We start from the raw sequence: 19,757 nt of genomic DNA on the forward strand, positions 1-19,757 counted from the left end.
TTTTAATTCAATATGTTTATATGAAATGCAAGGAAAATTACTTCTAATTTAATATTCCGTACAAGGAAGTCATGTGGTGTATACATCAGACTTTTTTACACGGAGCAGTAGAAGAAACAAAACTGATCGTCGCCTAAAGAGATACGATCCCAGGTAAATGGTCTGGATGCATAGGCGTTTTCGTGGTTTTCTTCATGCGTAACGTGATTATTAGCCGATTTCCCTCAGAAAATCTGCCACGAAGGGATCCTTCATTACGCACTTTAACTGATTTGATAAGTTATTTCATGAAATAACTAGGTGTTCTCTGAAATAACACAATTATGTACTTCAATGGTAACATATATTTATAATCTAAATAATGCTGGCTTTCCTGATAACCTTTATATTGCCAGTAAGTAAGATATTTTTTTTATGAATAAATGTATATATGTATGATGGCCCATTTCACACTGAAATTAAAAATAAGTACTATAAAAATTTTTTTTTTAAAGTCAATGCCTACTTAGGCCAACAAAGAAAAATTTTATTTTAATTACTTTTCATTAACATTTTTGCGTTTCTAATTTATGAAGCTGATGGTGGTCTACAATTTCTTATTTATCCCATCTTTTGTGATGCTTCATTATTGAAAGGAACCTTTCCAGCCAGTTTCGAACAGTCCAGTTCTTCAATTAATATTTCATCTAATGATTTCACACGACTCGAGGCGACATATGCTTGACCTGCCAGGAAGAATTTTCTTCCTAGATCGTCCTAGGCATAATCGTGCTAGGCATTTTCGTCCTAGACATAATCTACAGTGCTATTTATTTATTTGAATAAGCAAGGGACATTTTAAAGGTCTATATTTTAAACATCTATTATTATCACGTTAACATAGAAATATGGGGAGAATTTTGGCTACATAATGGGACATTCCATCCGCTTCATCCAACTGTATAAAACTACCATTTTTTTAATTCCATACACTTCAAAAGTCTTTACAACTCTGTCTTACTGTTGCCTTTTATTTTTGTTAAATATTACAATCCCATTGATCACAGTCATGTACTCTTATTTATAAGTTGTTATAAAATTAATTTTTACAGCACGTGATAATTCCTAATAAACGGTCATTGTTTGTAAGTCTTATAGTTAATAAAAACAGCTTACCTGTAGTTCCGATAAACATAAATAAATAACTAGGAATTGACTTTAATACGTGAAAAAACTGTGTTAACGTCCAGTGTCATCCACTGCAAGTTAAAAAAATGTATTTGAACTTGAGTATTGGAATAAAAATATTTTATTAATGATTGAAAATTGGAACAAGATATAGGGAGAGTGTGAGATAATATCACCGATAATTTAATAAATAAATAATCGGTGATAAATGCAGTGGCTTTGTTCAATGATATTTTGGTGTGTGCCGTGAACACACATAGATATTTCTAAAAATGTGCACTAGCTATTAACTAAACGATATTATTTCAGAGTTTATAATGCAACATTTACTAAATAAATTAATACCACTGCCACATTTATTCTTGTTATATTTTAAACTAGCCGCTATGGGCCAGCCTTCGTCTGGCTTTGAAACGTCCCGGAAAACAAATGCCCTCTCAACAAACTCGACGAACGTCGTATCCAAGTACCTTTCGACAAACATCCAATATCTAAGAGAAACATTAAATTTAAAAGCTGCACAAAATTATCGCCCTCGTTTTTACGAGTGGCAACAACGCTGATATCTGCAACAATGCAACAGTAATATATCAGCAATTTCTGCAATGCAACAATCAGCAATTGGCTGCGATTTCATCAAAAACATAAAATGAAAAAAAAAAAAAAAACTCATTCGAATTTTGAAAAAATCGCTTCCTGTATGCCTCCTGTATCTTCTAGGTGCACTGTCCCCCTATGTACCAAATTTCGTAGCCCTGGGTCTATTAACTTACACACAGCAGGAACGAAAGACACACACACAAACATTTCCTTTTATTATATGCAGACATAACAGTATTGAATTGGGGATTATTCAAGTACTATTTCTCTTTCGTATCCAGTAATCCATGGTAAAGAGATTAGAGGCTACGGATTTTAGGGACGACTGGTTAAAACAATTATTTTAAACAGAATGGGATAGATAAATTTAAAGCAACCCTTACAACCTTTACATACCCTTACATACCTACCTTACATACCTAGTAAATATTTTAAAATTATCTTATTAGCCCACAAGTGGCAGAGCGGTAAAGGTCGCTGAACACTAGTAGTTAAGACCTGGATTTTATTCCTAGCTGCAAGGATGTTTTCGTGATTTTCCCCATGTGTAGCGTTTAGAAACGTAGCCAGTTTCCTCTAGAAAGTCCTCCACGAAAGCATCCCTTCCCTTAGGCAGATGGCCCTAACGTACTTTACCGCAGTCTCAATAAACCAAACGAAACTTGATATATCCTTATGAAGTAATTAGGGAATTAATTTTGTTCTGGTTTTAGAGACATTAGGATTTTTGATACTGAGAGACGTGAAAAAAATGAGCAGGAACTCGGACCTCTCAAATGCGTGTCGAATGTGCTCACCTCTACACCACGAGGGCATGCTAAGAAGGCGGGAGAAATACCTTATACTCCCCTTTTTAAAGGGCGACCGGAGATTAGGGGACACAATCGCCGAATCCTGGTGGTAGAGAATCTTCATCCCCCACCTTAATATTTCATTCTGGCGCCCCTGTAGAGACATTAGGTTATTTCGAAGCAGAAGGCATGAAAAATATGCAATGCCTTCGCTGGGACTCGAACCTCTCGAATACGCGCCGAGTGTACTGATCACTACACCACGAGGGCATGCTAAGAAGGCGAAAGGAATACCTTATATGGTAAGCGTTTGATTAAGTCATGTATACAAGATTTCATAAAATATATTTGTCCTCATGTTTACAAAAGTTAATTTATTTACTGAAGATTATTCAGAAAACTGTAGCAAGGACAGTTCAAAGATAGATAGTAAAAATTGTTTAGAGATGAATGATATCCTGAACAGTTCGACGGCTTACTGTTAGAATGTACAGAGAATTTTCTTTTTTCTTGCGACATTCCCTGGTGGTGTAAGCGGAAACAGGTGCAGCTAGCAATCGAAAGATACTGAGGTTGAATACCGATGAGATCACCGCCTGTGAATCCCTACTTCCCGTTTTAGAAACCTAATAGACTCTACAAGTGGCACCCGAACTAAAATATGGAAAACGATAATTCGTCACCATTTCGATTTGGTGACTGGACGCTCTGAATGGGAGAGAATGCAAGAGACTTCCCCTTTGTGGTGTAATAATAGATGTTTAATAGTAGTACTTACCTGAAACTGTAGAGATTGTAAAATATTTTCTCCTTCCTTATCGCGTGCTTTCGTGGTGCAGCTAAAAAAGCACATAAGACTAGCAATCGGAAGGTCCAAAGTTCGAGTCCTGGCTAGGGCAGTACATATCTTTTACATTTCATGTTCCAAAAAGATCTGTAGAGACATTAGGTTATTACGAAACAGAAGAGATGAAAACTGAGCAATGCCCTCACCGAGACTCGAACCACGGACCTCTCGAAACGAACCGAGTGTACTAGCCATTACACCACGAAGGCATGCTAAGAAGAGGCGAAGAAATACCTTAGATCCAATGATAGTAAAAGTAACGCCCGAGTAAAAAAAAAAAAAAAAAAAGTCTGAAATGTTTCAAAGATTTTAAATTAATAATAATAAAGGGGCGTTTTTTTAACATTTTGTGTGTTACCTTCATTTATTAAATATCATGTTCTTCGCACTTAAACCATAAAATTCTGCTCAAGGGCAATTATCGCAAAATAATTTTAAAACGAGCCTATCTTTAGAATTCCCGATGCACAGTCTCGCGCGCTGGAGATAAAAATGCTTTTTCTGTACAACGTCGTCATGATTCGCTTTGAAATCCTTGAGTATGTTAATCACAAATTCGTTAAAGTTTTACAAAGTATGAAATCGAGAATAAAACAAATTCCAAATTTCACAAGCCCATATTCGCAGGAGGATTACGTCATTCAAAATTGGATGGCTCTGGGTACCGTCGTTTTATCATAATGCGAGAAACAAAGATAGATTTATGCAGATTCTTCATTATTTAATTTCTTCAAATATAATACAGGGCAATAATATTGGTGGCAACAGTTTGAAAAGTGAAACGGACACTCAGAGTGATTCATCGCAAAACGAAAACTATAGTCCCTCAGAGACAAAGCACCTTTGGACTAAAAAGGCATCAGACGATAAATCGTCACCACCTTTATTTGACTATGGGTCCCTTCTACCCCCGTCGTCCTTTAAGTGGGAAAGAAGGGTTTTTCTCCGTTCTTTCCCGCTGCCTTCGAGTTGTAAATGAAAAACTTCTCTCTAGCTAACAGTCGGTAGGCCTGCAGGTCGAAACATTGCTCATTTTTCACGTTTCCTGCTTCAAAAATCCTAGTGACTCTTCTAATATATGTCGAAAATTTAAAAATTACATTCTACAAATGAAAATAAAAAATTTAAATTATATTAAACAGTTTTTTGCCAATTCGGAAGCGGACGTATTCACAACAAAAGGTACATTGGATTCGAAAATGGATAAGAAAAGTACACGAAATGCATTTCGTCTTTTACTTTCAGCGTTTTATGTACTTTCATCTTCTAAATAAGAGAAAATAAAAACAAAAAGCAGTAATTCAGAAAACTTCGTTTTGAAGTTTTGCAACATGGATATGAAATTTTGCAATCTAATCCTTAAACTTCGCTTAAAAAACACACTTCAGCCGCATTCCACTTAGCAATAACAATGTCAGACGGAAGGGGAAAAAAAAGTTTCCGTCTTATAAAAATCTTACTTAACACCTTTAGAACAATCACAATCGAAAGACCGGTAGAAAAACACCGCACTAACCAAGCCCTGAACCAATACGGTGATGAAGAAAAAAAAAAAATGAGGGTTCTGGCAACATAGATTAGTATATTATCTCGTTAGGCAAGGGATAGGCGACCGACAAAGGCCCGTTCCAAATACCCGCGAGACACGAAAACACACATAAGTTGACAATCCCGAATTGAGGTTGTTGAAAATGGGTATTGTGTATATATAAGCAATCGTCGAATGAGCACCCTAGTCGCTTGTTTACATTCGGTGGATTCCGGATAAAACACACACTTTTAATTCCTTATTAGGGATTGCTGTTCAATTACAATGAAATTGGTAAGTGCATTTTTGTTACCCAAATAATGATCTAAAAGTCCTAAAGTGAGATAACTATGAAAACGTTCTGATATTCCAATATTCATTTTTAACTGCTTAGAAATGATTTAAATATTATTTTATTGAATCACTTTTGATTTAATTTAGCTTGCTATTAAATTTTGTTACGTTTTTTGTTACGCAAATAATGATCACTTATAAAAGTCCTAAAGCTGATAGGCATGAAAAGGTTCTGATATTCCAATATTCATTTTTAACAGCTTAGAAATGATTTAAATATTATTTTATTGAATCATTTTTGATTTAATTTAGTTTGCTATTAAATTTTGTTACTTTTTTTTTTTGTTACCCAAATAATGATCACTTATAAAAGTCCTAAAGCTGATAGGCATGAAAAGGTTCTGATATTCCAATATTCATTTTTAACAGCTTAGAAATTATTTAAATATTACTTTATTGAATCATTTTTGATTTAATTTAGCTTGCTATTAAATTTCGTTAAAGATATAGAACAGTGCCTATATTACATTATATTATTTTGATCAAATGTATCATATATATATATGTAAGAACAAATAGTAAAGTTAAATTAAGTTTAGGCTCGCCAGCGGCCGAGCGGTAAAGACGCTGAACACTGGTAGTTCGGTCTGAGGTTCGAATCCCGCGAACGGGCTGGCTGCATGGGCGTTTTCGTGGTTTTCCCCATGTGTAACGTGTATGCGAGCCAGTTTCGCTTAGAAAGTCCTCCACGAAAGGCATCCCTCCATTTAGGCAGATAGCCCTCGTGTGCTTTGCCATAATTAAATACACCAACACCAACTAAATTAAGTTTAAACAATTCTATTGCGCCATTGCTGCAAGGAATGAAATTTGAATTTAACAAATTTTCTCATTCGTAAAAAGCTAAATTTTAAACTATGAAAATTTAATTTTATACAAATAAAAGATTGATTTTTGCAGCGAACTAATTTGTAATATTTCAATTCAGAGAGCATATGTAAATTAAGTGCAAGTATCTAAAACCATGAAAAAATATTTAATTATCCGAAAAATTAATCCTAAAAATTTAAAGAATGAGTGAATAATTGTTGAGTAGGCAGGTGACAGATCTTTTCAATGGGAAGTTGCCTTCAAACCTTAATTTTCAATTACTCAATTGGTGTTTCGTCATCCGTATAGGCATGGGTAAAGTATTATTCAAAAACCAAAACTAAAACCTAAATTTAGAACCAAAAGTAAAATTTAAATTTAGTGAATTGCTTGGTTTCTAAATTACTTTAGATTTAAACTCTTAATTAAATTAGCAATGTATTTTTAATTAATAATTTTGTTTTTTAGTCGCTTACTAAATTTTTCAAAATTCTTTAATAGTTAAAATTTCTTGTTTAAACAATTGACTAAATTTGGTTTTGGTTTTGTATAATACTTTACCGATACCTATACGGATGACGAAACACGAATTGAGTAATTGAAAATTAAGGTTTGGAGGCAACTTCCCCTTGAAAAGATGCGTCTCCTGCCTCCTCAACAATTATTCACTTTATGCAAATTAATTTAGTCTTAGAAATTCTTTAAATTTTTAGGAATAATTTTTTTCAACTAAAACTTTTTTCACGGTTTTAGATACTTGCACTTGATTAACACATGCTGTCTGAATTTAAATGATATTGCAAATTAGTTCGCAGCAATAATTAATCTTTTTATTTGTACAGAATTAAGTTTTCCTAATTTAAATTTAAATACTTTATACAAAATGAGAAAATTTAATTCCGAAAATTGTTTTTTAAAAAGGAACTTGAATGTAAATCATGAAAAAAAAACATTTTTAAGGGGACTTGAATTTAAATCACGAATAACAAAATTTCAAACTTTGAAAACGAAATTAAAAAATTAAAACTAAGTAATTATCGCTATTGATCGGAAATTAGTTGACTTTTCAAGGGAAACAAACCAACTCCCGTTCAATGAACAATAATAAATGCGAAGGTGTTTCGTCTTTTACTCAAGTAAGTATGATGATGCCAAACTGGCAAATTAAGTTATGCCAAAATTGTAGTTCCGTGAAGATATATATATATATATATATATATGTATAAGAGTTTCAACACAATATCCAAACATATTAAACTAAGAATTCATAGTAGCACATTTTATATTTTTATCATGTTGTATTTTTTTCCCTCTTGCATTCTCATTTTTATTTTTAGACTTTGTTCCACTATGAATTCTGATTTTAACTTTGATATGTATGGATATTGTGTTGAACCTCTTACACACAATTGCTATTATTGATACTGTTGAGGAATAACCTTGTTTTGACTCCAATTTACTTTTAGTTTTAGATTCTTCATGTCTTTATATATAAACATAAAGCATCTAAATTAATTAGTAAACTGGAATAAAAGCAAGGCAATTCCTTTATAATATAATAATTGCAATCGTGTATAAGAAGTTTAACACAATACCAAAGCTTATCCAATTAAAGAGAGAATTCATAGTAGAACGATCTCGAAAAATAAAAATGCGAAAGGGAAAATATACTGTGTGTGTGTGTGATTATGGCAAAGCCTCGGGGGCTATCTGCTTAAGAGGAGGGATGCCTTCGTGGAGGACTTTCTAAGGGAAACTGGCTCGTATACACGTTACACATGGGGAAAACCACGAAAACGCCCATGCAGCCAGCCCGTTCGCGGGATTCGAACCTCGGACCGAACTACCAGTGTTTAGCGACTTTACCGCACGGCCGCTGGTGGGCCGAAAGGAAAAATATACAAAACTATACAAAGAAAAATTAATCTCCTTTTATTGAAACTCTAATTTAAAACTCATCAGGAGAAAATGAATTAAAGTTTCATAAGAGTCGATTAATATGTTTCGTTGTCCTGGTCCAGTTGAGATCAAAAGCCGTAAAAATCTTTCATCATATTTTTATTAAATACTAAAATTCATATAAAACCGGAAACTCGAATCCCAAATGTACCAGAATTTTCCCTACACATTTTCTCTAATTTCCCTAATTTTTCGAAACACTTGGAAAGAAGAATAAAACAATACATAGTGCCAAAATGACAATAAAAAATTTTTTATTCTATTCTAATTTCCTATATTTCTATAAAAAATTTATCTATATTAAAGTTTTCATTCTAATTTTTTAAATCGAATTTTTAGTCTATTTATATATTTCTTTTTATACCATATATATATATATATATAAAGTTAACAAAGATACGTATCTGATAAATGTGATCCATAAACGATATAAGAATTACACAATTATAATTACCTGTACGAATATAAGTTACTCATGTCGTAAAATTCTGCTTATCTAATATTTTATTTCATAATTTGGTCATCGTGTGAATAACAAATATTTACTATAGTTCTGAATATGAGTCGACCTGAAACACTGTTGATATTTCTTTTCTCTTTTTTTTCAGTTGCCAACAAATTATTTGAATTTTTAATTCTTCCATTGCCTAGAAGTTACTATATAAAAAAATCTGAAATTTTTCAGATTTTATATTACGTCCAAAGGGGTGGCTTTTTTAACATTTTGTGTGTTATCTTCATTTATTAAATGTCACGTTCTTCGCAATTAAACCATAAAATTCAATTCAACAGCAATATGGCAAAATAATTCACAAACACCATATCTTTAGAATTTCCGACACACAGTCTCGCGAGCTGGAGATAAAAATGTTTTTTCTTTGATCTAGTGTTGCCATTACTCGCTTTGAAATTGTTGAGTTTCTTAACAAAAACTCATAAATGCTTTACAAAATACGAAATAGTTATTAAAGCAAATTCCAAATTCGGGATTCCAGACGACCATATTCGGGTGGAGACGTACATTGTTCAAAACTGGATGGGTCTAGGTACCGTTTCCTTTTAATAATTAATTATAAAATAATCTCAAAAACGAAAAGATAAAATTTTACGAAAGTCGAAAGCAAACACAAAAATCTCTTAATTTGTTTATTTACGTCATTCTTCGAAATACGATAATTAATTTAATGAGATACATTGCGCAAGAGAAGAAGAGGAAGAATGACTTTGCTTGTTTGCATTAGCTGTACATAAGTCACGTGATCTCTGAGGTCATCTGCATTGTTTGTTTACAAAAGGTATACATAAGTCACGTGATCTATGAGGTCAGCGGAATGTATCTCATTGTGAATCGAAATATTTTGAATTCTAAAGGACAACAATGCGTGCGAAAAATATACACATCCGTAAGAAAGAGACCGATACATCGTATGATAAATCGTAAAATAACTATTTGCCTACTCTTACAGTTCCTGCTCGTCTTTCTTGCCTCTTTGGTCTGCGTCTACTCACAACATGGGCTCGGTCATCACGGGCTCGGTCACCACTACGCAAACCATGGAGGTCACGAATACCTAGAATCTGGTCACGGAGCTCACGGACACGGTCATCATGCGGCTCTGGAAGAACATGGTGATCAAGGATACGCCAAACATGGGCATCATGATGAAGGCGCTCACAAAGCTTATGGATCCAAGCTTGCTCATCATGACGCACATCATAAACACCACGATAAGGGATATTACGAAAGAAATAAGGGATTTGGCTACGAAAAGGTAAGTCTAATGTTTAGGTAGCCGAGATCGAGAGACGACAAAAATATTTCTAATACATACGAGGGCTATCCAGTAAGTAGATTACATTTTGGAATAAAAAAATAAACAAAGTATAGGAAACAAATTTTATTATATACAGATGAAAGCCACACTCAAATACTACTTTTCTACATAGTCACCATACAAATTAAGGCATTTATCGTAGCGATGTACGAGCTTGGAAATTCCTTCGTCGAAAAATTCGGCCGCCTGCGCCTTCAACCACTTCGTTACCTCTTCTTGCCTTCCATCTTGCACAAAACTTGTGGTAACCAAGCTTTTCGCTGATGATTTCGTGCAACAAACTTCGCGAAATTTGTGGAAAACTCAAAGAAAGTTCCGTTATTGTGAAATTTCGATTTTCACGGACTTTAGCATCGACTTTTTCGAGAAGTTCGGCGGTCACTATGCTGGGTCTCCCACTTCGATCTTCGTCGTGAACATTGGTTCGGCCTATTTGAAATCTTATGACCCACTGACGCACTCCACCTTCAGTGATAATGTTGTCCCCATACACTTCACGAAGCTGCCGATAGATTTCTATCGGTTTACAGTTTTTTGCAGTCAGAAACCTTATTACTGAGCGCACCTCGCAGCTCGCGGGATTTTCAATTAACGCAGACATTTCAAACCGTCACAGTATCTGAACGGAGCACAGCACGAACCTCTCACTAGCACGGCTAGATGCAGACTGAGCTGCGCAACGCTCTGACCCCAAGATGGCCGCACTAGCCCCGCCCCTAGCGGACACAGACGGAAACGTAATCTACTTCCTGGATGGCCCTCGTATATGGTTTATGCTTACAAAGGAATGAGTTACTTCTTCTTTGAATTTATTCCTTATATGTAATTAAAAATGAACACTGCGAAAAAAGGGGGAACAGTTCTATATCTCCCGTTCTACTGGGCCGATTAACGAAATTCATATCGTGTTTTTCATGTCTCGAAAGCGCGACTTACGATATGTATTAGACTTATATATATCAGTATTCTAATATAGGTAATTTGACACAAAATAGAATTTTTCCTGAAATGGCAGGGCTATTTTTTTTCCATATTTCAATTATACGACTCAAAGTATACCAAACTGCCAAGTTTTGTAAAAGTCGCACGAGTAGGTTTTAGAAAATGAGCTCTCAAAATTTTAGCTTCTCCATGTTAATTGAATTTGGTATATATTTATTAATCTCTCTTTTCTTATTAAATTTATATGATTCTTCTTTTCACATTGCGAAATTTAGGTTCATTCTAAATAACATTCACCCATTTTTTATGACTTATTTTCAAAATTTATATTTTTAAATAATTTTTATGAAATTTTCGAAAAAGAAATTTGAATTATAATTTATAAAATATTTACCATCATCTTAAAGTAGATATATTTCTAAGCCTACCTGCAAAAAATTAGAGTTTTTTATTCAAAATTTCCGAAGACATATGTGAATTTATATACTGTCCCGTTTTGAAATATGGCATATTTGTTGAAAGCGATAGTAACATCAAATGTGGTTTAGGCACTTTGTTAAAATTATTTGAAAGTAGAAACGGTGCGACTTTTTTCCGCTCATGTGCAATGCAAAAGGGGAAAGGAATTAAAAAAGGTAAAGAAAAATTAAGAAGTTCGCCAAGTGAATTATTCTTGTCGCAAACTGAAAAAAAAAATGCGCTAAGATAAATTTTTGAGTTTACGTAAATTTTGCACCAAATTTTACAATCGTAGAATCGAAATGCGCAAAAATTGACATGTCATTTCAGAAAAAGTACGATTTTGTGTTAAAATACCTATATTAGAACAATGCTTTATATAAATCTAATAAATATCCTAAGTCGTGCTTTCGAGACATGAAAAGTGCAATTGAAATTTCGTCAATCGGCCCAGTAGGACGGGAGATATAAAACTCTCCCCCCTTTTCACCCCCGCAGTGTACATATTTACGATATACAATTACTTGTTATGAAGAAAACCTCCAAATTAAACGACAATGAATAAAAGATTCTTGAGGTTTTTTTTACGTCTTCAATGTATATGCATATTTAATGGCTGATATATTAATATACGTATGTCTACGTAACATTTTCCGCACAGTTAGTGGACTGGAGCTTGTCTCCTGTCCAGCCTTTCTTATCTTATCTAATCATTATATCTTATCTCGTTCATTTTCGCTTTTGCAGCTGAGGATGATGGTTCGGTAAAACCATCGAAACTAGTCCTGTGAAAATTTAAAAATATAACTCTGATTTTTGTTGTTTGACTTCTAAATTAATATTTGGAGACGTTATTCAAATTTATTCATTTGAATTCGAAAAATACATGGAAATTTTAACCGGCAACTTTACAAGATGGATATACTAACATCGTTAATACTTTCATTTTTTTGCGACTGCGATTTGTAACAAATCTTAAATATTCCTTAATTATTTTTTCCAGATAGAAATTCCTACATTTATTAAAATTATTAGTCTGCCCCCAAAGTCCTCACACTTGCCGCTTTTACCTCGAACTGATTATTAGCGAAAGCGGTTTTAGGTTGCATGTCGTTTATTTATTAACTTGTTTCCATCAGAAAAGAGTTTTCCCGTCTCCTATAGACCAAAAATAAATTTTTAGCCTTGCAAAATATTTTCACAAGCATGCTTTTATCTTCGTTTGTCATTCTATCATGCCTTGTCAACTGCCGCCATTGGTGTGATTTTGAATTAGTCTCTATTCCAATTGTTTATGCATATGTTTACACTAATGCATGATTTCACGATTTTTCAAATGTTACGTAATCTTTGAATATTTTGAAATTCCATTACAGTGAAAAATTGATATTATAATATAACTTATCTTGATTTTATGAAAAAGGGTTTAAAAATTCATTCTTAAAATGGTAATCTCAGTTTTGGTTCCTGTTATCGGTTTGAGAAATCCAATACCTTAACAGAATTACAGCAGTGGCGTTCAGACAAACTGCTCTTATTTTTTATTATAAAATTGTTTAATCTATGTCATCCTATAAAGAATTGGATTACCTTAGGTGTTTTATTTAAAAGGGGACTCATACATCTTAAAACCCTTAAGATCTCCGATGTGTCTGTTGCAAGAATTGGGATATTTTATTTATTTTAAAAGCAATGACTTCCAACCTTTTACAGCTGACTACATAATAATATAGCTGCTTTCTGAACTAGTAACCAGAAATTTTCGTTGCCACAATTATTTTTATAATTTTATTTGCTTTGTGATAAAAATTTTTTATATGTTCACTTCATGTTCCCACCTAGCACGCACAGTTTAAAACATTTTGTCGCATAATTTAATTCCATATTTAATATATAGCTTTCATAACATTTGAAAACTACTGTGAACCAAAAATCCTGAGAATTCCATGTTAAATTTTTATTTTATTTGGAGTTTATAATATTTTATTAAAAATGTGTAATGTTTTCGTGCATAAATTTTTTGTATATTAAAATATTCATCAGATTTTTGGTTCAGTTAGAAGATAGTGCCCATATAAAGAATTCTATTTAACTATGTATCATTAGCCATTTTTAAAATATCATGCGAGCAAGGCGGAAACATGACGTGAACGCATAAAAAATTTTGTCACAAAGCAGATTAAATTATAAAAATATTTGTGGCAACACAAACTTTCTGGTTACTAGTTCCCAAAGCAGCTATATTATGTAATGATCTGTAAAGCTTTGGAAGTAATTGCTTTTAAAATAATTAAAATAAAATATCCCACTTCTTACAACAGTCACATATTCGAAGATCTTAAGGGTTTTAAGGTGTAAGAGTCCCCTTTTAATCCGAAAAGCCGATCAAGTTAAAAAAAGTTACTCATTTTTTCGCATTAGATATTGTCACGTCAGTTCTGCTTCTAGGGGAAAAAGCATTGGTAATCTTAATAACTTATATTGCAAAATACTACGTTTTAAGTGACAGTTTATTCTTATCCATTATGTTTATAAGCCGTAATAAATCTAGAGATTCGATTTCCACTCGAAGAGTAACAATTTGTTGGTTACCATTGTCTTGCATTAATGGTCTGCATTTAGAAGACAAATGCATCCCATAATGCAAGAACAGTGAATGAATTCTCGAGGATTACAATGCGATTCGGATGTTTGCATAAATTATGATTAAAAAATATACTAGACCACATCTTTTTAATCTTCCCATGGTTAGAGTAGACTGAAGTGCACCCCTTGTATTATCGCGAAGTTGCTCTTCATTTATCGCTAAATTGTTGTTTCTTTTATCGCCAAGCTGTCGTTTCACTTACGGTAACCTGAGTAGTTGAATGGTCCGTAAATATACTTTTACCTAGAATTGGGTGCTCCTTTAACTTTTCAAGTGACCATATATCGATGTGTACATGGAGAAAGTCAAGGGAGTGCGCAATGTCTAGTTTGTGCGATTCTGTGATTTTGTTTTGAGTGAAAATATATGAATGCGTACACTGATTCCGAGTTTGCGCAATTCTTTGACTTGCTATTTTATCTTTGTGTTGCGACGATTTTTGGCACTAAAATTGCCGCTACACAAAGCAAAAATAACAAGTCAAAGAACTGCGCAAACTCGGTATCCATGTACCCCCAAAAATCGCCAATTTTCGCCAAGGGGTACGAGTAAATATGCTTATATCCTTCCCATCAACTACATGCAGGTTTCTGTTCAAATGATCTTTTAATTAACTGTCAAATTTTTAATCATTTCAGGCCTATGCTTACGACAAAATTAAAAGCCACCACGATAAAGGCTCCTCCAGTGCTTCTCATGGCTATCATCATGCACACCACGGCAACGAGGGCCATCACAAATTGATCGACGATCACGCTCACGGATATTCCAAATATGGCAAAAACAGCCACCATGGAGGTCACAGCTACGGCAAGCATGGAAATCTCTTGAGCAATCACGGAGCTTACCATCGTAGCTACGATACTAGGGGGCATCATGTACCGCTACCCATCGTGGCATCTCACAGCTATGAACATGCAGTGCCAATCATCCACAAGGGACCCATTTATGCAGGACATCATGGCTACATTCATTAAAACCGTAAGTTTCTGCTACGAATGTGTCCAGTATTCCAGACATGTTCGTAACCATTCTGGGAAATTCAGGCAGTTTTCAAAAAATGCAAAATACTATTTAACTTTCAGCACATATGAAAGGAATAAATCACTGTACATCGTAAAGAAGACATGAAATTCTCTTACGATTTTAAACAAGGCGCCCATTATTTGCAATCTGAGGAGCGTTGGTACGATTAACTATCAGCTTAATGGTAAAATTGTAAATGTCCATTGATTTAGAAGTGCATATTCAGAACCATAACAGGTTTGCACGGAAGAAAATAATAAATTCATTTTGGAACATTGTTTAGAAACTATATACATTTAACGTACATAAAAATTAATTTACTTTGTAACTAATTTAAAAAATTTGCTTGCACTAAAAGCACGCTCGGAGAGTCTTAAAAGTGAATTACCTAAATATATTGCAAAAGATGAGAAAATTTGTGACGTGTTTCACCTATTTTTTTTTAGGCTAAAAGTAGTGCGCACGGAAACTGAAAGCAAATGCTGAGTTGCTATCTTTTAGAACATACTTTCTGGAGACGGAAATACGAACCATAAGGATTCCGTGTTAAATATCGTGTGCATCGTCGCGTTAAATATCGTAAATTTCCGTGTTAAATATCGCACGACGTGAAACAAAACGTAGTTCTCCTCGATATTATTTAGCTGCCTGTCGCCACTGCTAATAAGTAGGGCGAACCAAAAGTCGCATATATCAAAATTTCAAAAATTATAGAAATTTAAAATGGGTATTAAAATTACGAATTGTTTCAATGAATTGCATCTCTATGACGTTACAAAGTATATATATGTCTCGAAATATTAGTTGCAGTTATAAGGTATTTCTCACCGCTTCTTGACATGCCTTCGTGGTGGGGTGGTCTGCACACTTGGCGCGTAGTCCATAGGTCTGTGGTTCGATTCCCGGCGAAGGAGTTGCTCATTTTTCAAAAATGTGCTGCTTCCAAAAAAAAAATACCTAATGCCTCTACATTTGGCGCCTGAACTAAAAGGATGGTGGATGATGATTCTGCACACCCAGGATTTGGTGATTGGATCCCCTGGTCCCCAATCGCCTTTTAAAAGAGGGAGCATGAGATATTTTCTCCCTCCTTTCTGCACACATTCGTGGCGTAACGGTTAACACCTTCGCCGCGCGTTCGAGAGGTCCAGGTTCGGGTCCCCGCGGCACTATTGCTCGTTTTCCATCTCTCCTGCTTCGAAAATAACCTACGAAATGACTCTACAGCGTGTGAATCCCATTTTACTTGAAACTTTCCACTTCTGGCTCTCTTTTATTATGCAAGAAAGCCAGTGAAGTTTTACAGATTGGCAGAATCTTTAAATGGAAGAAAAAGCATTGTTTTCCGAATCTCTGAAAATGGATATTTCATTTCTCTAAAATGAAAATGAATCTAGTGTGGAAATTTGCCCGTTTTTAAACGTTTAAAATATATATCTATATGTATATATATAAGCGAAACACTACCAACTCATCACAAGGTCTCCGAAACTATACACTCGATTGACTTGAAATTTTGCTAGTTACTCATTCCACGATGTAGACGCGCACTAAGAACGGATTTTACGTAAATACTGTGCAAAATGGATTTTTTTTATATAATAGAAGTTTCTCAAACATTTGGTTTTACAATCCAAGTTCAGAATTTACTTTTAGTGTTGCCAAAACTAGATACGAATGATGCCAATGAATGAATTTTCATTTAAAATTATTAAATGGGTCAATAACTTGCATCTATCCAATGAATAGAAACAACATTTAAATGATAAGGTTCATAATAACATTTATATTTAACTGTTTTCATAAGTTTCATGAAAATAAATGTTATTATTAAGAGAAATAAATTGTTGCGATGAAATATAAAAATGTTGCTGTTATTTATAAAAACTGCCGTACATAAAAAATCAAGGACAATAATTATAATTGATTAAAAAATTGAATGATTATAATTGATTAAAAAATTTTATAACAAACGTAATAACATTTATTTTCATGAAACTTATGATAACAGTTAAATATATATAAGCCTTAGTTTTATGTTGCCAATTTTTCGTGTTGTAGGCCTAGTGGGAATCCCGAAACGTTAAATAATGTGGACCCCTTCCAATACACAGTACCTCATGGGTGATGTGGAAATCTGTGTATTAGAAATTCACAGACTAGCACTATATTTCCGGATTTAAAAAAATGTACATTAATTATCAGATCGAAATTAGACTTTTCGTCCATATAAGAAGTCTACGTTCACATTCAAATAGATAGTGTGGCCAGCAAAGCGAGCAGGTATCAGCTACTATTTTAATATGAACGTTTAAAATATTTGTTTTAAACACCTCTCGCGATATGAATTTATACAGAACTCATCTTTAGTTTCAACTGGGAATGAAACTACTCGACAGAGGCATTTTCAAATTAACATTGTTCGTAGCGTAAGCTGCTATGCGTCTCTTGCATTTAAAACCTCACGCCACTTAAGCCTAAAATTTATTATTGTATTTACCTAAACCTTCATTGTTGTAATATCACAAAAGAAAGAGAAAAAACAACAATTCTCTCAATCTGATTTATAACTAGTTTCCTTGACCTTTATTCTGCAATGTCTTGGACATAAGTGGTACACGGACAAACGGATAAAGATCCCATGTTTGTGTTCACGGTTCCGCAGTTTTATATGCGTACAGCAGCAACATCCAAAAGAATGGTTTAATTTATATTTCGAGCACTCCCGTCTATTCAGAGCTCACTACATTCCTGTCTCGATACCAATGAGGTAAATGCAGATTCGTGTCAGAGGTTTTGTGTTTAATAGCCTTAACTAGCTCTTATTCAATACTAAACGGAAAAATAAAATAGATTCTTTTTAAATTGCAAGGAAATAAAAAAAAATATGAAAGAAGTTCGAGTTTAATACCAAAAAAAAAAAAATAAATAAATAAATAAATAAAGGTTTCAGATTTTAAATTACGTGCAAAGGGGCATTTTTTTTAACATTTTTTGCGTCGCATTTATTAATTAAATATCATGTTCTTCGCTCTTAAACCATAAAATTCAATTCAACAGCAATATAACAAAATAATTTTAAGTTGAGCGTATCTTTAGAACTTACGATACACAGTCTCGCGCGCTGGAGATAAAAATGTTTTATTTTTCGCTACAGTGTTGCCATGGCTCGCTTTAAAATCGTTGAGTTTGTTAATCAAAAATTCGTTAAAGTGTTACGAAAGCAACCATAGCAACCATATTTGTTTACATTTGAAAGTTAGCAGAATAGTGAATTAAGTCTTTCTGCACCTTCAGTGCCTTTTTGCCGAATGGGACCAAAAGCAAACTTAGTTTTGTGCACCGAAAAATCTGCTTTCTTGCCAGCTGGCCGAAGTGCTTGTTTTTGCATAGAAACTTTTTTTTTTAATTGTTTTAACTGTATTTGGTGTTTTATGTTTTTTTTATATCTTTCAATTTTTAATGAAAATATTTTGAGTTTTAATGTATTTTTTCCTTACCTCAAATTAAGAACTGAATTAATAGAATGAGAATTCTACCTCTATTGAAATTCGACGAAATAAGTTTAAATGAAATGCAGGAAAAATGCTTATAATTTGCAAGGATGTCATGCGGTGTACATATCAGCTTTTTCCCCTAAACCGTACTGTTAAGCTTTATACGAAATTCACAACATGTTTTCCTTGAGTACTTACTTACTACACTTTTGATTACAAGCACTTTACTATAGTCTCATTAACTACTTTAATCGTCTTTGCTATTACGAAGTAATTAGCATGGTAATTAGTATTAGTGATTAGTGGGGTATAGTAAAATTAGTATTCAATATATAATTGAAAACAGAAGTAAAATATCCACATTTATCAGGAAAATTATAGGTATGTTGAGCCTCCTATTACCGAGTCGAAATTTTTCAACAATCAATCGTTAGGAATAGTTATTTATTGCTAAATAATTTAAGATATTCTTTTTTAGATCTATTTATCATAGTTCAAAATATTTATTTGGATATTAAAATGCAAATACATTTTTAAATACTACATAAATAAAATTACATTTTTAAATACATTGTTCCTTTTTTCAGATACTACATTTGTTTCTTCATCATGACGGTTTCATTAGCATGCTACTCTGCCTTGAAAATGAGGTACAGAAAAGTGGACATCGATATTAAAAATTTCAGGAAAGGAAGACTTCAATTCAATTCTAATTTATTTGAAGAATTTTTTGAAGCTCCTGGCAAAAAATTTTTGATAACAAGCTTATAATTTTATAAAAGTTAAAAGTGTCATATTTTTAAAATCCTCATCAGTCTCACTTTGTATTTTACTTACGGGTTGTCTAGCCTAAAAATGGTGTATAGTATCGTATTTATTACCAATCTTTGGTTGGTTTTAGCTGGGTGTAAATTGCATACCTGTTGATGAGTTTGTTACTTTTGTAAAATAAAAAGTTGAAAGAATTGATTGAATTTTCCTGCGTTCAGATAAATACACTCAGTCAAATGTTTAAAATTCTACTCTTAAGAATTTTCTCACGATAAAATAAACACACATAGTAAATTCACATAGGATTCCATAAGGGACTAAATTTTCAGGAATAAATAATGACGTTCAAGAATAGAATAAAAAACAAGATTTAAAAAATCTGATATCCTTCAGATGTTACATTACGCCCAAAGGGGCATTTTATTAACGTTTTGTGAGTTAGCTTTATTTATTAAATATCATGTTCTTCACACTTAAACCATAAAATTCAGTTCTACAGCAATATGGCAAATTAATTTTTAAAT

General features: G+C 33.3%; 1 protein-coding gene across 1 annotated transcript; it reads left to right on the plus strand.

The window, feature by feature from the left end:
* Nucleotides 1-5,068: 5,068 nt before the first annotated feature.
* LOC118196779 (uncharacterized) lies at nt 5,069-19,427 on the plus strand. Its single transcript, XM_035368241.2, has 4 exons — nt 5,069-5,227; nt 9,523-9,828; nt 14,578-14,920; nt 19,050-19,427. Exons 1-3 carry the CDS (start codon nt 5,219-5,221, stop codon nt 14,914-14,916), a joined length of 654 nt encoding a protein of 217 aa, XP_035224132.2. The 5' UTR covers nt 5,069-5,218; the 3' UTR covers nt 14,917-14,920; nt 19,050-19,427.
* The last annotated feature ends 330 nt before the right edge of the window (nt 19,428-19,757 follow it).

Source organism: Stegodyphus dumicola, chromosome 10 (assembly GCF_044657685.1).
Source record: "Stegodyphus dumicola isolate Sdum_Otavi_A_Nest chromosome 10, ASM4465768v1".
NCBI lineage: Eukaryota > Metazoa > Arthropoda > Arachnida > Araneae > Eresidae > Stegodyphus > Stegodyphus dumicola.